Below are 12,612 nucleotides of genomic sequence, written 5' to 3'. Positions count from 1 at the left end.
ATCACTGGCCCCAGTTTGCCGCAATTTCTCCAGGGCAAGGAGCACCGAAGCTCCCATCACCCGAATGTGAGCTGTTTTGTCACAGATAACGTCTCGAGTCTGGCTAACGTCAAAGCTAGCTGCAAAGTTGTATTTTGGATATCTGAACCCTTTCTGTAGTCCCGAAGGACATTTGTTAGTCCACTTGTACTCTGCTGAAAGAAGCGGCTGTGTAAATAAGTATGGTGGGTCCCGAGGGCTGGCAGTCTACCGTGTCACATTACTGAAGCAGATCAGCCTACAGGGCGATCTCACGGGGCCAGCTGAGAGATAACAGATCTCCCTTGTCTCTGGACCATTTACACTACGGAGATCTTTGCCCATCCGACTCCAGAACATAACTAAACCGGTGGGCAGAGGGCACATGGGAGTTAAACCAGGGCCGGCAATTACCATGAAGGGTCCTCCCCTCTCCATTTACTTCCACAGCATTATAAAAACATAAATAAACCTTAATAGTTACTGTTTTATGCAACACTCTGCAATGGCAACATTAACCCTTAAACTTACAGCAGCCTATTAACAGTATAAGTGGCTTGGCAAATGCTGTGCGGTCTACCGAAGGGTAATCATCATCATATTTATTTTAATCATTGTTAGGTTTAAGACTGAGATGGCCTGAAAATAACATTACCTGGATAAAATCAGCTGGAATCCATGCATTACATTTAGAATGAGTATATATATGTGTGTATGTATATGTATATACACACATATATATATATATATATATATATATATATATATATATATATATACACCCACACATATAATCCTATTACATGTTGTCATCTTGTATAAACGCAGCAAGCAAAGGCGAAAGAGATATCATTAGCTGATGCGTTTTCACAGCGGTCACTGCCTAGCTTTGTGACGCATTACATCACATAACAATACCTTGTGCAAATAAAAACACCAGTGTACTTGCATTAAAGTTAAAGGTATCATAAAAATTCTTACAACCAAGCTATAATGTTTTTTTTTTTTTTCCTTTTTAAACTTACAAAAAAAAAATGTATATTGGCATTACTAAATTACACAGAATAAAAAATACAATAGTGTTAATAAATGCGTTGTGTTCCTTTCCAAAATGGCCGCTCGGTCGCCTCGTATGAGGAACTGTGGGTACAGTATCCACCCTCGCCCTCCCTGGGTTTTTTGTTTGTTTGTTTGTCTGACAACCTTTACATCTGTACAATTAAGACACCTGTACGTGATAAAAGGAACGCTATATACATTGGGATTTTGCAGAGGTCTTCAGCAATGACAAGTTACAGCCACGGCAGCGAGGTAAAGAAATAATACTACTGGTATGTACAAAGATAACGTCACTGTGAATGTAGCGCTTCTGTGGGAACGGCTTCATGATTATACCCGCTCCACATCATGGCAACATAATCCTCATCTTTGTCATGCCACAATAAATTATTTATATATATATATATTTCTCTCTATATAAAAATTGGCCACTTTTTTGCGACCTATGTCTGATTTGAAGCTCCTGGTAACATTGCAGCAATAGTGTTCTCGTGACCATGTGCGTCCACGCAAGGTTTTTTCAGTAACTGTTCTCGTGGCCTGCTAGAATGTAAAGGTTGCTGTTAGCTGTGGGGTTGTCCGTGGGCCTACTTTCCAGAACCACCACCCTGCAACAAAGACAAAAATGTTAATGCAGAGATTACCTGGAAGGTAGAAGGTTAGATCATATGAAGCAACAGAGAGGGAACTCATGTAAGAAGAACACACTATGGTTTCTCAACAGGGCAGTCCATATGCTGAATGAGAAGGCCAGTAGTTAAGGATATCTCCTCCTTGAACAAAGGTGAGTTACTGCAAATGTCTGATCCATGATACCATAAAAAAACCCAACAGGTTGTCAGAGAAGGAGGAGGACGTACACAAATAAAGAGTATAAAGTCATCCAAATAAACCTTTATAGTTTGCAACAGAATTACTAACTAAAGATCATAGATGATCATAGATGTTTTTCAACCAGTAATCACTTTATGTGCAATTGCTAATTTTTTTGTATGTCCTAGTGTTTTTATTTCAATATATACTGCAGTTCAACACCACGCTTTTGACAGCAATCGACAGGGTACTACTTGTCAGGTGACACAAAAGCAGACAGTAATAGGTTATTGCCATAGAAACTGAAAATGTTTCCATTCTTTTATGTTACAAACATTCAGTGGAATGAATAATGTTACAGAATTGTTGAGGGTTAGTTGTTTCCCATCACAGCTCAATTAACGCTTTAAGTGGAACAGAATCTTTAAGGGATCATGCAACTCCAATTGTAACACTTGGTTATAGAAGAATAAAATAACGACTTATAGATTTCAGTAAATCGTTTAGCTTACGGGCATGTCCTCTATTAAACTGAAAAGAAAAAAAATCTTGATTTCAGTATAAAGTGAAAAAAATTCCAATAATAAATATGCAATCTATTACCTGTCAGAACCAAGCAGTCGGAATATCCGCGTGTTGTCTGAGATTTCCTGGGTTATCTGTGGAGACAAACAGGTATAATGCTTTCCTGAAATGGAACGAATAATGTGGTTTACATCAGAGCAGATTGTTCGTCAGGCAGTTATACCAGCCAATACAGCAAATGTGGGGGAAAGAAAAGCTATGCTGATCCCTCCAGCACAAGCGATGTACCTTACCGGTGATTGGCTGGTTGTTGTATACAAAGCCTGCTTGGATTGGGTGGGTCAGCTCTCCCTAACATATGCCTGTCCACACACATGTATAGCCATACACTGCCCTCACACACCCCTTCCTTTACACACATATACACGTACACACCAGCTTACAAACACACATATACTGCCCTTACACACACCTGTCCATACACACACTGCCCTTACACACACACACACACACACACACACATATATCTACACATACTAACATACGCCTGTCCATACATACACATTTATACACTGCCCTCACCACACACCCCTGCCTTTATACACACACACACACATATATATATATATATATATATATACACACACACCAGCTTACAAACACACCTGACCATTCACATACACTGACCTTCCACACACATACATACACTGCACTTACACCCCTTTCTCCCCATCTCTTACCTTTCTCATCTTCTATCTTCCATCCAGTTGTGGGAGCGTGAGGTCTGTCATTTCAGACCTCGGCTTCCGTGCTCCCTCATCACTACGCACCGGCAATTGATGCCGAGCGCCGGTATATGACATCATCCCCGCACTCGGCATCAATAGCCGGCGCATAGTGATTAGGGAGCACGGAAGCCGAGGTCTGAAGTGCCAGACCTCGAGCTCCCTAATGTTGGGCTAGTTAGAGGGAGGTCGTGATCTCCCCAACCAGTCGTGCTCATCGGGCGCCCGCTGATCAGGGCTATTTGGGGAGATCACGATCTTGCACCTACCTCGGCGCGGCCCTGAAGACAGGCCCAGGGGAGGCGGCTTCTCCACTCGCCCCTCCCCTAGAGATACGTGGCTTTGTGGGGAATTGTGATTCTCCGGCTCGGTAAGTTTCAGCACCCGGCGTATAAGACGACCCTCGACTTTTGAGAAGATTTTCATGGGTTAAAAAGTCGTCTTATGCGCCGGAAAATACGGTACTTCAAATTCTGGCATCAGGGAGAAAAATTTCTTCCCTACTCCAAAAGGCAATCGGATTTCCCCTTGGATCAAGGAGGTCTGTGCTGTAACAGAACAGATCTCCACTGATTTCTCCGTGAGATCAGAGAATCTCCCCAACTGGCCCATAATTTCAGTCGGGACTGTCCCACAATAAAAGGCACTATTAAGAGATACACACATTTTGTTGCAAGAGTGGTAAGAGGTCAAAATGTAAATAGCTTCACTCTTTCCAGATTACGATGCGCCTGACAAATGTTTTGTTACTCACTTCATTTGATCGGAAGCTTCTACCTTGCATTCCATGCTTCCAAAAAGCAAGGACACTGTCTTGTAGGCAAACTACAAAAAAATAAAATAAAACAAAGGTCACGATAATATATCTGAACAGGTGCAGTCACAACAATGCACAATGGTACCATGCATTAAGCAATATGCAGTTATTTTGCAAATAAGGAGACTTACAAGCATTGCCTTTGCCATCTGACGTTAACCACGAACATGAATTGCGATTACGCGCACAAAAATGTGGGGGGATTGGCTGTTAAACAGCCGATCGGGTCATGAAGCATTCAGCAACATCATTGTAGGAACGATACGTCATTGGTCTCAAGGAGGATAACACCAGAGTTCACAAAAGGTGTAACCACCTTATCTGTTGCTACGGCTGCAGCAACCTCCCGCAGACGCGGTCGGACCTTGCGCATGCCACAGGAGTAAATGGTCGGCTATCATTGGAGTAATGATAGCCGACCATTTACTCCTGTGGCAGTATGCGCATGTGCAGGCCATTTCTCCATCTATTTGTGCACTTGGCTTGGGGCGGGGTTATCTGCCTGGGGCCTATTTTAGGGCTCCTTAGCTGTCCACTGGCTGCCCGTTAAAGAGATTCATTGCTTGTTCTCTGGGCTCTCCTCGTGCTTCTCAGTTATCCTGTTTGTTCCGGTTCTGACCTCGGCTACGTCTCACGGCTATCCTGACTTCACCAATCCTTGACCTCGGCTACGTCTCACGGCTATCCTGACTTCTCCAATCCTCGACCTCGGCTTCGTTTGTGGACTGCTGTACCCGTGTCCCAGACGCCTGTTCTGGTTCGTGTCTGGGTTCTGCACTGTGGATCCTCAGTTACTGATCCTGACCATTCCTGGCCGTTACAAAAGGCTTGAACATTTCATCTGTCTTGTGTTACTTAACAATGGGCAGGGTCAGCCCAGGGGGCCTCTCTTACTGCGCTGGCCCTGCATAAGGCATGGGCAGTTTTGGGGGCTCTTGGGGCCACTTCACTGATTTAAACTATGCACTTCAGACCGCATAGCAAAGTCGTAGAGCTGAAATGTTGAATTCTCTTGCAAAGCATTGAATACCCCTAAAGAAGGGTAGTATGTTGGATCTGAGGGGATGTAACAAGGATGCAAAAGAAGGTGTACAGTATAGTCAAGAAATAGGAACCCAGCTAATAAAGGAAATGGTGACTGGCCTGCTTTCATATCTACAGGAAAATGCATTGGCAGTTACATGGACATTCTAGCAATTCCATTATTTTTTCAACAGCAGTCATTAATGCTTGATACACAACAAGAATAAATACAGATATCCTAACTAATAAATGATTAATACAAAAGGCTTCTTGGATGACTTAAAAAAATCAATTTACTTACCTATGGACTCTATCTGGAAATCAAATGTCAGTTCGGAGGACAACTTCCGACTTGACTTTAATCTTCCTTGGAGATTGACAATCTTTATAGAGCCTAGAAAATAAAAGTGTAGGCATAAACATGGACTCTGAGATTAGGCATGTGATCATTAGGCATACTGGCTGCTCCCAGTTAAGCCCTGACTATTCTCAGCTCTGTTCCCACTCATGCCCTTGCTACAAAACAGTGGTCTTTGTGCCCATCAGTCCCATAAATCCAGCCCTGCATGTCATAGGTCATAAATCCATCTATTGAGTACAATTACAGCACAAGCTTTGCAGAAGGGTTAGCATTAAGACACAACGAACCCAAACATAGACTGCGAATATTGCGGTCTATACCGAAGTCAAGAGGAAACATCCCTTGGGAATGTAATATTCTACCATTATAAGTAACAATACTTGTTAGCTAGGACCCATACAACCCACTGAACAAACATGTAGACCTTTCCAACACTATCATAAGTATCTGGTATTACAAAGGAGTAGTACTAGCGTCAAGTGGTTCCTGGCAGCCATTATGCCTACAAACATTTAGAGCAACAGCACATCTCAACATCTGTACATAAAACGAAAGCTTAGCTTGAGATCAGCAAACTTACGATCCAGACAGACAAGAATCGTGTCCCTTTCCAGCTGCGTTACATGTACGACATCTGATTGTGGGGTATCTGTGCAGAAAAGCAAAGGAAAAAACACAGCAGAGGGTTTATATATTTATCTATTCACATTTATATTCAACATGGTAACATGACGTGGCTGCATTTATTAGTAATTAAGAAAGGTTGCTTATGTTTTACAGAAACTTGTAACTATACGTATGGTTAATGCACTGATTTATGTAACGTTTATATAGCGTAGGACAGGAAGCCAAATACTTAACACTAAGCAGAAAAAAGGACTATCTATCCTTTCTGAAAGAAGTAAACATACCTGTTTCTGTGAACCACGAAGACGTAGAGTTGGGGTTAAGCGTCTCAAACCGTACAACCTGGTTGAAATCAGTTCCTCTGCTGACGCTAAGGCAGACTAACGGGTACTCCTGCTCAGGTACCACAAGCATCTCCAACATCATGAGGGGACAAGGCAGGGGAAAGTCTATGTGCTGGGAGCAAAATAAATTCACTTTAACTACAAAACCCATTGTTATCAGGATCAAAAATACCATACATGAGATACAAGTACAGATGTGGCTAAAGAGGACTCTTCGGAAACAAGTTTCATTTGTAAGGATAGTAAGGTTCAAGTGCATGTATACCAGAACAACAAACTCAATGCAGGTATGTTAGGTGAAGAACAGGTGAATAAAGTCATTTTGGCTCCATGCCTCTCCAAAGGATTAATTTGACTTCCCGTATTCCAATAAGCATAGGAAAAGGGGCAGAATATATGAGGGCATTATGTCACTTGAGGGTATATATTACTTTTTAATAGCCCACTCTACTGGGAAAGGGATGGACAGCATGGGAGGAACGCCATGGGATCCAAGCTGATCCACCGTATTTCATGCTGATACAGATATCAGTTTATAAGAAGGTTGATGGGGAATGAGGCAGAAGGTCAGGGACTGCTTGGGTGAAGATGATTTGATTGTAGTAAAGGCCACACGAACAAGTCGGCGGCCTGGAGATTGGGAATGCGCAGGGATGGTTGGTTTCTTTTAGGATTGTGGCTGTGCATATTAAAAAGGATAGATTGTACAGGTGGGTTTTAGTAGGCATTAAAACTGGATTTAGTAGTGGAGAGTTTGACAGAACAAGGCATGGAATTCCAAAGATCAGGTACGGCTCGAGTGAGCGGGGAAAAGTGATGACACTTCAGGTGAGAAGCAATTTGAGGGAAAATAGGAGAGTGTTCTTTAGGGCTGTATGTAGGAATGTAATTTTAATAATGCCTTGTGTGGGAAAGGACAAACTCTTTGGATGTTTCACAGATGGCGGAGGAGGAAGAATTGTCTAAGTGACTGCATGCAAGGGGTGAAGGAGAGCAGCAAGTCAAGTGCAATGCCAAGGCGGCAAACTTGGGCTGTTGTGTAGATTGCGGAATGATGCAGATATCAGGAATAAAACGAAGTATTCCAGATCCAGTCATAACTCGAAGAGGACAAGCAAGATTGAATGTAATGTTTTAGCTATTGTCTGTATAGAGATAAAACCACTATATATATATATATATATATATATCTGCTGGGTGGGCTGTGTATGGATCCCATAATCCATGGTGTGCAGTGCTCAATATGTGCCACTGACAGCATTCTGTAACGGATAAGTGATCTCTGTTTGCTAGAACAAAGTAAACTGTACAATTTACATGAAGATCACCCTGTCATCGATGACAGGTCCACTTTTAAAGGAAGTACACAACGGACTTTCAATCAATACTAAACTGTTAGCGAAGGTCCCTGAACGAGAGCCGCCACTATTACTCTAGCATGCTTTACTTTAATGCCATTTACTGTAAGTAAGAAAAAAAAACATGCGGTAATTTTCTGATTAAATAAAATGAAATACTCCAGATGCAGCCGTAATGCTAAGATATAGACGTCAGCAAACTACAATTAACGGCTCCATAAATGGGAGCCTATCTTTTCATGATTAAAATCAAAACTTTTAGAAGCACTTTTACTAATGCGTGCAAACAATAACAGATGAAATCATTTACTAGATCAGACGGTGAAGAAGAAAATGACAGCATTATATATATATTTTTAAACTTTTTTAAATGAACAGTACTATCAAAAATATTTTTGTTGCCAAAAACCACCATCCCCCGAGTGCCGCGCACTATTATTGTCTGTGACATTTGCTGCTGAGCCTTTTGTCCCTGTCCCCTGCAATGATCCGGTAGATTTGCCTCTTTAAAAGCATAGTGTGCCAGTCTGATGGATGCACCGCAGCAAAGTTCAATCCCGAATGTCACTAATGCATTGAAAACTAGTAATTACTCCAATGTTGCCTACTGAATTGCAAGCACATGTAACCAAGTGGTGGGAGACTAAGGCAGCGGCGCTTTAACGTGAAATGCTGATTTTTAAGCTGAACGCTTGCTTCTTTGATGCCTGAAAACAGAAGGGACCAACTTTAAAAGACGCCAACTGGGGTCACATCTAGGCAAGGCAAACCTTGGAGCAATTTTGGGGCAGCAAAGAACAGATAAAAGAAATCCCCGACATTAACTATGCATTGTACAGGGCCAACTAAAACCTCCTCGTAGGAGAATGTGAATGAGGTCGGCCCTAGATAATGCAAAGTGATATCAGAACGCTGAAGTTTCTAACTGTCCTGCAAACTCCTTTGGTGTGTAGACCCCATTATCCACGTGATTGCAGCCCCATCCAAGAAGAACTCACTGCTAGTATAGGATGGGGGTCTTTCCTTAAACATAATAAGGTCACACTCACCTTGATTAGCATAAACTTCTGCATTTGTTCAACCCATTCTAACAATATAATGCTGGACTGCAGGGCTCCACACAGGTACTTATGGCTTGTGTAAGGATTCCTCACTGTAAACAGGGGAGAGAATCGTACATTAAAAGATAAACATTTCAGAATATTGCCTTATATGCGTTGACTTAAACCTTTTTGTGACAACATGTTGCAGCTCCATTTTTCAATTATAGTTACAACACATAACATGTACCCAGAAGCAGGTATCTTGTCAACGATCGTGCCTATAAGTCATTTACTAATGTCTGCCACAAACCCTGATGTAGTACAACTGATTGGCGAGAGACTAGAATAATGTACAGACGTTTGTTATCCTCTACACTATGTTGAGTATGTGCGTGTCACTAATCACTTTATGTGTAACACAATTACTTGCACTTGAACAGACTGGGCACAGAAAGGATGCAGTGTGTTGGCAAATGAAGAATATAATGAGAATAACCTTGCATCCTATACATCTATGAAAGCCAATAAATAGTAGGATGATTTGCAAGTAAAGTGCCAGAACTGGACGTTGCATGAAGAATTTGAAAGCCTTACATATTAACGTGAGGATAGGAGAGAAAATGTGCTAAAAATATCAGAAAAAACAAAAGATAGTCCTGGAATAGTAAGATCTTTCTAAAGGGTCTACGACATGGGAAACGTTTCAGAAAAGAATATTCAAGGCTCAATGTGTTCAAGAACCTCTCATCCCAAATGGATACAGCTGGACATTTCTTCCAGTATTAAACAAAATCAAGGATGAGTATGAAAGCTAGACATGTATTGGTTTTACGCATAGCGGACGCGCTTACCCATTGCGGCAAAGTGCTTTTCCAGGAACTACAAAAAGCAGTTTAAAGGCTGTATCCCTTTAGACTCCATGAAAAATTGCATGGAATGCCCTAGTGTTCATAATTGAAATTCTAATGTCCCTGTCAATGCTTTATTTTTACCTCTCGTACCCCTCACTGAAATATCCATTTATCAACTTCAGGATTTCCAGGAAAGATTTTAATTATAAATCAGTGTCTCTCTTCGATGTAGGAAGCAACACTAGGGAGCATAACTATACTACTGGATACTGTATAAGGAACCATATAATTGAACTTAACGTTTACTATTAATTATTAACATTAACATAGATAACGATGTGAAGGGTCTCTCGTAGAAATGTTAATAATTGAGATATCCCATCGGTAGTTGCATATCAGTTCAGTATAATCTAATATCGGTATAACCTGCAAGTAGATGGAACCCTGGCAAAAATAATTTAAAAAAATGATTAAAAATAGGAAATTTATCTCACCACAGCCCTGAATGGGATAAAGATTATGGCTGAGGCTGTGCCCTATAAGCCCCAAAGGAAGAACAGAGCCTGGTAGGCTTTTGCTTGTTAAAAGCATCACATTGTCAGACACGTCTTCTGGAATAAATGTTTAACCTGCATCTACAAAGTAGATAAGTGCTAACTGTATACTCCATTCTAAGGCAAGGTTTCCATTTGTTTTTTTTTTGCTGAAAACGCCTATAAAAACGCCAATAGCGCCACCTTTTTTTTTTGTGAAAAACGGCTGCAGCCAGATGTTAGCTGTAATTCAATAGGAAATCGCAAAATGCCATTTCCACTTGGCGTTTTTCTGTCTGGCGTTTTTTCAGTCCTCTTTGGCGTTTTTCTGCTTTTTTGGGCTCTGTGGCAGTTTTTCAAAACTGCAGCATGTTGACACTCTGGCGTTTTTTGCAAGAAATCTTGGCTTTTTTTCTCCAATAGAAGTCTATGGGAGAGAAAAAACGCCATGAAAAAGCCATGTGGGTTTATGGCCTTGGCGTTTTTTATGGCGTTTTTTCCACTGTTACAATGCAGAGGATGGACCCAGTATCTGTGTGTCCTACGAGAAATAGGCTGAAAACAAACAGTTTCACACAAAACAAAGTCCTGGACTGGTTCATATTGAATTTTACACCATTTGGAACAAACATGCCATTATAAACAAACATACCAACCGGATCCTGCGTGCCAAAAGCAACAGCAAACAATTTGCACCATCATTTGGGGCCAAACTTCCCAGAGGAGCAGACATTCGGAATAAAGCATGCCTTACAAACCACAGAAAAGAGACAAAAGGGTCTACCAAGTAAATGACATCAGGAGAGGGCATTTGCCATTTATCCTAATCCCTTTTAGCTGGGTGAAACTTCTAACTTGTAAAGGCTGGAAAAACTGCCTAAGGTCAAAAAAAGCAATTTCCACAGAAAGGCTAAAACGCCATAAAAAACTGCAGAAAAAACGCCAAAACGCAGGTAAATGCAGTGGCAGTTTTCTTGGCAGTTTTCCTGGCGTTTTTCATCAAGAAAAAAACGCCGGACAAAAACCCAAGTGGAAACCTAGCCTAACAGCTTTTCTGGCACTCCCTTTCCACACTAGATTTACAAATGTGTTGATTGTATATTAACAGTCTGCAATGTCTGTCTCATTATAAATAATATCAATTGCAATAGCAAGGGAGTGAGAGATATAAGAGAGAGCGGGAGCGAGTATGTATGCATGCATGTATGTTACAGTGAATGTGCATGTGTTAGCATGAGTGTGTAGAGCGAGTGTGAGCATGACTGTGTGTCTATGTGTAAGTGTGTGTGTTAGCATGTGCATGTATGTGTGTTGGCATAAGTATGTAAATGTGTGCTCATGTTTGTTAGTGTAATATGTTTGTAACATGAGTGTGTTAGTGTGAGAGTGTGTAAAATGCGTGCCAGTGCTGTTACTGAGCCCTCGGATCTGAGTGCCCCCCCAGGCCAAAACGGTACCATCCCTCCCCTGTCTAGAGATAACACCTTTAACACATGATACATCCAGACTTGATACTATTTCCCTGTATATTGATATATGTACTAATGAAAATCCTAATTATACCAAATCTTCTGGTTTGAACCGTAAGTACTTAAGAGGTCATAGGAAGTGCCAGGAAGTGACATCACATCCACTCAGTACAGCGAGGGCAGGTGGAACGGAAGAAACGTGCACGGCACATTCTATGGCTTCCCAGCCCTGATCTCAATAGCAGTTTTGGAAAAAACGGCAGGTTTAAGAAAAAAGCAAGAAAAAAAGAGATAGAAAAGACTAAATAAAAGTGGAAGCATAAAAGAGACAGTGAAACAGAGACAAGAGAGAACCGACAGTCTTTCTCATTTGTTTCTTAATTATGAAATAGTTCCATGCTTGGAATACCGACCTCACTTTTTTATTTGCTCTATTATTTTATCTCGTTAAATCACTTGTCAGTCTGAACCTGCAGGTGTCGGTTCATTTGAAGCAAGTGGGTAGGTTTATCCTCTTAAGCCTTCTCCTTTACATAGTGGGTACATTGGCAGTGGATAGTTCTGCTACTTACTAGATTAACATGTCAGCTGTATCTGGATCTATAGTATATGGCCCTGGCACTTTTAAGGCCAGTGGCCGCTAAATAATATAAGGGTGGCCACTAGCCAAACACTCTGGCACAGTGCGTGGCTGCGTGTATTCATTTGGAAGACACACACTGATGGACCTGCTCTGCAGTAAAGGCAAACATACAGAGCCATCTGTCTGGGTCTGCGTCGGATATTATTACACACAGGGGAAAAAACGTTTGACGAACGCTGGTCCAAGACAAAATCCATAAAAGCCATCAAAAGACAGCAACAGTACAGACAGTGTTTGCTTAGTGTATCCACACAAATTATACAGAGGCTTCACTTGAAACCATTTCAATACTTACATACATACAGTACTAATATGTAAAAACTGAGCTATATATATATACACA

The 12,612-nt window shown here is 41.3% G+C and overlaps 1 protein-coding gene across 5 annotated transcripts in view; it reads right to left on the bottom strand.

The window, feature by feature from the left end:
• Positions 1 to 769: 769 nt before the first annotated feature.
• Positions 770 to 12,612, bottom strand: part of MAP4K3 (mitogen-activated protein kinase kinase kinase kinase 3) — a 117,750-nt gene continuing 105,907 nt past the window's right edge. For all 5 annotated transcript variants that reach the window (XM_053458747.1, XM_053458751.1, XM_053458746.1 and 2 more), the window contains 7 exons: positions 8,780 to 8,883; positions 6,313 to 6,484; positions 5,982 to 6,050; positions 5,342 to 5,434; positions 3,955 to 4,025; positions 2,494 to 2,549; positions 770 to 1,685 (listed from right to left, as the gene is read on the bottom strand). In XM_053458747.1, coding sequence (XP_053314722.1) covers positions 1,598 to 1,685; positions 2,494 to 2,549; positions 3,955 to 4,025; positions 5,342 to 5,434; positions 5,982 to 6,050; positions 6,313 to 6,484; positions 8,780 to 8,883 — 653 coding nt within the window. In that variant the 3' untranslated portion in view covers positions 770 to 1,597. The remainder of the gene's footprint in view (positions 1,686 to 2,493; positions 2,550 to 3,954; positions 4,026 to 5,341; positions 5,435 to 5,981; positions 6,051 to 6,312; positions 6,485 to 8,779; positions 8,884 to 12,612) is intronic.

This window comes from Spea bombifrons, chromosome 3 (genome assembly GCF_027358695.1).
Source record: "Spea bombifrons isolate aSpeBom1 chromosome 3, aSpeBom1.2.pri, whole genome shotgun sequence".
Taxonomy (NCBI): Eukaryota; Metazoa; Chordata; class Amphibia; order Anura; family Pelobatidae; genus Spea; species Spea bombifrons.
The sequence above is the reverse complement of the archived record's forward strand: the minus strand, read 5'-3'. Positions and strand labels throughout refer to the sequence as shown.